The following is a 6,672-nucleotide window of genomic DNA, read 5'->3' on the forward strand; positions in this document are numbered from 1 at the left end:
GAGCAGGCTGCAGACAGCTCACCAGGCTAGCCATGAACCAGGTCCTGGTGGATTCTGGAGCCTGGGAGACTGAGGGCCTCACCTCCAAGTGTGCCCTGCCATCCTGCTCAGTGCCAGGCACAGAGCCCCAGAATCTAACATTTGTGGATTTGGTGGCAGCTTTAACAATGTAAAAGAACGAACAACTGGAATGCTTTTTCAAAGGTGGGTTCACATGCTTCCTGCCCTCCGTTAGGTCATAGTCCCTGGGGAGCTTCAGACATGCCCAAAATTGTGCATCTTCTCCGACAAGGCAGAACATAATCAGTGTCCTATGGTATTTGCAAACAAATGTTCAGCCAAGGATAGAAAAATGAGAAATAACTTGGAGTCAGGACAGGTCTGCTGGAGAAGTGGGCCCAGGGACCCATGGCTCAGCCTCCAGGAACCCGACAGCGCACTCTGGTGCCCCTCACGTGTTCACCTCCTTTCCTTTGGCCAATTACAAGTTTTAAAGAATGACCAGGAGAGAAGCTGCTAGTTCTGCTGAGTTAACTCTGCTTTGAGAGGTACTCCCAGTGTCCCTAGGTGTTCCTGTGACCCTCCCTTCCAGCCTGAGCCCTGGGACATATGGCTCTTCAGGCTCATGGGCCTCTGCTCTGTTGAGCATAGCCAGAAGTCAGATGGCCCAGGTCAGCCTCTCCCCCTTGCTTCTCTCCTCCTTCCCCAATCCTCCCCACTCCAGATCTATCTCCCTTCAAAAATACTGCTACCTGAGACAGGCAGCAGGCTGTGGGTACCCAGGTTTGGGGTGGTTGTGGAGCCTGGGAAGCTGGAGATGGGTATGGTTACAGGCCAGCCCACGAGTGCCTGTGCAGTCTGACATGCCAGCTGTGTACTTGGAGTTCGGATGATGGGATGGAGATGCTGAGCCACAGCCCACACAGCAGCTCTTTCGGGTGTGTGTCACTTGCTTCCCAAAGCAGGGGTGTTTTTCACACTGGTGCTCACAGTCCTCTGGCAGCCTGGTGTGGCACCATGCTGGGAGGAGGGACTGGGCAGGGAGGAAGCAGCACAGGTTGCAGTCACCTCAGCTCAGCAGGATGTCATCATGAGTGTTTGTCTCCTCACAGTTTGAACAAGAAAATCAGCGGTTAATTGGGGAAATGAACAACTTATTTGATGAAGTAAGGTATGTATGTGGTTCTTGTGGGAGCCGAGGGTCTGTGTGCCACCTTTCCAAGAACTTGGAAGTTTATTTGTTTTGGTGCCTAGGCTTCCACATTGGCCCTGGAGCTGCTTACATGCAGCCTACCTGACAATGGTGACAGGGTCTTGGGCCTGTGGGAGGTGACTGACTGCCTCTGCCACCAGGCTCCCAGATGCTACCCCATCCAGAGAGGAGCAGATAGTGGCTGCAGGTCACCCTGAATGCATGACACCAGCTGCAGCATAAGGCTGTTTACATGCAGTCATTCTAAAATGACATGAGGCCCCTGAAGGACCTCTCCCTCGCAGAGGTCTGTCTCCTAGTGGCCAAGCACACGCCTTCCTTGGCCCTTCAGTGAGAGCACCCAGGCCTCAGTTGCCATGGGCATGTGTAGAGAGTGCAGAACAGTGAAGCCTGAGTCTGCGTGGCCTTGTTGCCTTGTAGGCACACCCTCAAAATAGAGCCCTCGGGTGGGACCCACACTAGGTGCAGACTTCCTCAGTGCAAGGTGTTGGCCCCCAGGGCCTGCCTCTGCCCAGCCTCGCACTTCATCCCAGCCCTGGTCCCACCTCCTGATTCTTCTCCCAATCTAACACCTGCTTCCCTGGACTGGAGGGAGGTGCGGCTCCCTCTAGACACACATAGGCACCTATGCTGCTGCAGAACAGGGAAGGGGCTCACAGATGGCTCGAGTCTGGCACTTACTTGCCAAACCCAGGTAGGATGTTTTCAAAGCGAGTTGGAGTTTTTTTCCTACAAGAGGGAGCTGGCTTGAGTGGGAAACACCTTTTTTAAGTTGGGTCCTCAAAACATTCTGACATGAGTACACAGCACATGTGACTAGGTGGCCAAGCCAGACACCAAGCTTACCAGAGACTTTGTGTTTTGTGTCTAAGGCATAACTCCACACTCCCCAGTCCCCAAGAACTAGCCCAGAATGTAGGGGGCACTTCACATGCCCACCTTCAGGACTGAGGGACAGTTTACACAGTTGAGTCCAGTGTACTGGACCAAATGCCATCTCCTCTTCCCCACTTGACAAGGCCTGTCCTTTTCTTTCTTTCACCTAGCAAAGATGGTTTCTTTAGAAATGTATGGAATTACCAAGTGCTGAGAATTCATATGTAACCTATGGATTCTTGTTTCTCTGAAGGCAAATCGAAGGGAGAGTGGTTGAAATCTCCAGACTCCAAGAGATATTCACGGAAAAGGTTTTGCAACAGGTAAACAAAAAACAGAACACGGCAGTTCTCAGTTTTAGCTTAGAAAAGAAATGCACTGAGCCCTGGGAGCACCTCCCGCAGGTATCCGAGCCCGGCAGCTGTTACAGCATTGGCTGCTGTAAGCCATGGGCACCCAGAGCTCTTTGAGTAAAATCCTGGTGGCCCCACAGCAGCCTCTCAGGACCAAGTGACTGTCTCCTGGAGCACATGGTACATGGGAGAAGGCAGACCAGACCTAGTTGTCAGACAACTTCTGGCTGTAGCTGCCCTGGGGTGAGCTGGGGAGCTCCCCTGCACTGCAATTCCCTGTCCATCAAATGAGGTGACCTGCAGGGTTGCCATAAGTTTCAGAGGCACCCACACAGTGCCTGATAGGGCATAGATATTTCTGTCACCAGTGTTACAGGAGCTCAGACATGGCCCTCTCAAAATGCCGGGCCCACACCCTCAGGAGTATTCTTGTGGGAATAGGATTGTTTTCTTACAGGAAGTTTCATGCCATATCTACCATTCCAAACTTTTTCCAGCCAGTTACTGGCAAAATTTTTAAAGTCCAATGAATTTTCCCTTTTGGGTTTTAGCACCCACAGACTATGGGTTTGAAAGATAAAATCTGTTTGCTCTGGTGTGTTAGACTGGGCTAACACAGCCACAGTCAGATCATTATGAAGGAGGTAAACTGGATCTAATCCCACTTTGGAAGTCCAGGGTCACAGGAGTTGCCCTTTGAGTAGCTCCTTACAGGGTCTGCTCGGTCTGTGTGCGGTGCCGGGATGGAAGCCTCCCTCTGCGGTGACCTCACTTCCATGGCCATCACTTCAGCTTCACAGAGCACACCAGCCCGTTCCTGGAAGAGCTTGCCCAGCTTGCCACACATGTGTGGCAGGGACTGTTTCTCCCAGGTCCTGTCCTTGCCTGTAAGATGGGGCTGATGTCACTTGCCTCACTCAAGTGCCTGACACACCTGGTCCATCACAGGCTCTTAGTAAGTGGTGACTGACATTATTTCCAGAGCTAGCCACCACAAATCTGGGTTGTGTCCTATTTTCTGGGCATGGCTGTTAGCCACCGGCAAAGGGAATATTCCTGGAGTGTGTCTTAGGCACAATGGAAGGCAATGAGGTTGGCCCGGATGCAGAAGAGGTGAGGTCTGCGCTCCTTCTCAGGCTCCTGTACTCAGCCCAGCTACTGAGGAGCCCCCTTGCTGGGAATGCAGTGACCCTCCCTTATCAGTGGCTGCCTCAGAGCCCTGAGCCAGATGGGTTGCTCTTAACAAGAGGAGAGCTGCTGTCCTGCTTCCCCCAGCTCCTGCGCTCTGCCTGGGGAGGTAGCAGATGGAGCTCCAGCCTGAGCCTTGCCTTGGTGGCTCAGGTCTTGGAGACCTAGGACACTGCATTCGTCTTCTCTTACATCGTGTTGCTGCTTACCTATAACAAGTCCCTCATAGGAACGGAGGTGAGGTTCAGGTAGCTCCTCCTAAAAGGCACAGCTACAGAGCAATACTGGCCCTTATGCTTTTGTGTAATGGCCATCACAGGGAATCAGGTGGCCAAAGCCTGCAGCTGTGGCTTCTGCACAACCCATGCCAGCACACACTCGCCACCCCGGCAAGGGAGACAAACTGACACCACTGCTCGAAAGGCTAGCAGGCATGGTCCCCTCTGCCAGTGGTGGGTGCAGGAGCAGTGTTCACATGAGACCAGGGTCCCTTACTACTGAGTTTTCCAGGTGTTTGGAGGGAACACTTCCTACAAGTATCACATCCCATTTGAGTTTCAGCCTGCCTGATAGAGCTGAGGGGAAGACATAAAGCACTTTTTTTGGAGCCAGAGGGTTTATTTAGAAGCACCTGAGTTTTGAAGCTCATTTCTCTGGACCTTGGAAAGAATAAATGAGGGATTGAAGGGAATGCCCCCTGGCATGTAGTGCCGTTCCACAAACAGCAGCTCTTAGGTTTCTGTCCTTGTTATCAGCAAGTGGCTTGGGAGAGACGGAAGGTGGGGAGCAGCACCAGCTCTGGGGTCCAGCAAGGTGAGTCTTATCCCAGCCCTGCCACTGGCTTACTGGATGACTCGGGCTCAGTTACCTCAGAGCTCCAAGTTTCCCTTTCACAAAGCTGGGTGCCAGCTTTCATAAAGTTCAGGATGCCATGAAGATTCATGGGCCAACAAGTAAAGTCTCTGTCCGTTGGCAAGCGGAGGCTGCTGTTTCCAGCACAATGTCTGCTCGTGGGAGGAGGCGGTGGCTATATTTACCCGACACCCTTTCCTTCCACAGGAAGCCGAGATTGATAGCATTCACCAGTTAGTGGTAGGAGCAACTGAAAACATCAAGGAGGGCAATGAGGACATACGAGAGGTGGGTGCTCTTGGGTCCCCTGGGTGTGATCTGGGCAAGGCTATGCAGGGGCTTTGGGGCCAACCACGGTCAGTGCCAGCAAGCCACGTGTTCATGAGCCCCACTGGCTGACTCTAGCTCGTTGTCAAGACAGTGGCTCCCACCCTCCGAAGCAGCAGTCTGAGGTGAGGTGGACCAGGAGTGGCTAGGTAACTTCTTGAATGGAGGGGTGAGCGTCAGGGAGTGGGCAGTGCCTGGTTGCTATTTGGGGATGACCTTCCAGGTGCTTACTATTGAGTGGACATTGTTTTCTGAGCTGTCCTTAGGGTCAGGTTGTTACAGGGCTGACACTGAGTCACCTACTGACTGGGGAACACGAGCTAGGATTGAGACTGCTGTGCACCTTGAACCCGGAGACAAATGTGATTCCTGGGTGTCATGTTTTTTGGGTGAATGGGCTGTACTGCCAGGCCAAAGCAGGATTGGAAAGGACAATCCCCTTGTCTTCTGTGGGATTCACCACATTTGTTGACTTTACTTCATAATTAAGCCACCCATCCAAGGTGACCGAGCAGCACCCAGTTCCTGCTGAGCAGGAACGCATGGGAACGGTAGGGCACTGCAGGGCTCTGAACCCCAGTCCTGAGGTCCTGTGCTCTCGCCCCGCCCAGGCCATTAAAAACAACGCTGGTTTCCGCGTGTGGATCCTCTTCTTCCTGGTGATGTGCTCCTTCTCCCTCCTCTTCCTGGACTGGTACGACAGCTAGCTGCCACAAGGTCTGTGGCCTTGGCCAAGGTATGCAGGACGAGCATCTGCAGGGGCACCTCTGACATACCAAGCGTGTACTCTCAGGTGTCTGGCATCGGAGGAGCTGTGATCAGGTTTTATCACGAAGTCATTTGAGGGACAAGGGGGTTGAGACAGACATGTACATCACAAAAGGGGTACCCAGGCCAGTGGGCCTGTGCCTGTTCAGCAGCTGAAGAGCAGTGCACAACTTGGGAGTGGTATGCCCACAGCCCTAAGGCACAAGTCAGCATGAGCGAGAGGTCGTGGACTGCACCTCCGCTTAAGCTGCCCTGGCAGGGACAGCTCCCCCATGAACTGCAGGCCACACTCCCAGTGTTGTCTCAGGGCTCATCCCAGCAGCTGCAGGACAGAACTTGGCTAAGGATGACATGACAAAGGATTGGTGCCTCAATTCCTTGTAGCTTCTGGTTGCCCGAGTCAGCTGACAGTCACAGTGATGCAGAAGAGTTTCATTTGCCTCGCAGACCTATTAAATACAGTTGTGGCCCCTCGCTGCGTTGCCAGTAGGAACACTGCAGTCCAGTCCAGTGGTTGCCCACCTACCTGGTGGGCAAGCTCCGAGGTGCTCCAAGGGCTGCCTGCCTGGCTCCAGCTGCCGCCCCCAACACTCTTAATGGCAGGGCAGGAACTGGGGCCCCTAAGTCCTGGCTTCCTGCTTCAGGGTTCAAGTATTATGTGTTTAAAGGAAGAAGTGGGCCACAGAAGAGCAGGGCCTGATACCCCATGCCTGCACACCTGCCTGCAGGAAGAGTCTCCAGGATCACCTGTTTGTAACTGAAAGCCTGCTCCATGTGGACCATGTCTGCATACTGCGTCCAGTATCCTGGCATCCTGTGGGGATGAGCCAGTTCACACCACTCCTCCTCACAAAACACGTGCATGGACAGTCGTTGGGTGGCACAGGTACCCTTGAGTTCTTTATTTGCACCAAGTGAAATGTAGGAAATTATTGTAGTCAATTTACAGTCAATAAAGTACATGTCTACTAGAATACCTGGGGGTGCGCCTGTGTGCTTTGCTTATGTGGGCACTTTGCAGGGGTGGGGGGAGGGTGCACAGGACAAGTTTGGCACGCGTTTAGTGCTTGCATGTATTGCTCGCAGCTTGGGCCA

General features: G+C 53.1%; 1 protein-coding gene across 6 annotated transcripts in view; it reads left to right on the forward strand.

Moving 5' to 3' along the window:
* Stx18 (syntaxin 18) overlaps positions 1–6,672 on the forward strand; it is a 134,730-nt gene that overhangs the window by 110,376 nt on the left and 17,682 nt on the right. For 2 of the 6 annotated variants that reach the window (XM_015481947.2, XM_048784170.1), the window contains 4 exons: positions 1,113–1,171; positions 2,343–2,412; positions 4,690–4,770; positions 5,421–6,551. In XM_015481947.2, coding sequence (XP_015337433.1) covers positions 1,113–1,171; positions 2,343–2,412; positions 4,690–4,770; positions 5,421–5,516 — 306 coding nt within the window. In that variant the 3' untranslated portion in view covers positions 5,517–6,551. Of the gene's footprint in view, positions 1–1,112; positions 1,172–2,342; positions 2,413–4,689; positions 4,771–5,420; positions 6,552–6,672 lie in introns of those variants that run through there. The other 4 variants (XM_015481944.2, XM_015481945.2, XM_015481946.2 and 1 more) reach the window with 4 other exon arrangements.

This window comes from Marmota marmota, unplaced genomic scaffold (assembly GCF_001458135.2).
Source record: "Marmota marmota marmota unplaced genomic scaffold, marMar, whole genome shotgun sequence".
NCBI lineage: Eukaryota > Metazoa > Chordata > Mammalia > Rodentia > Sciuridae > Marmota > Marmota marmota.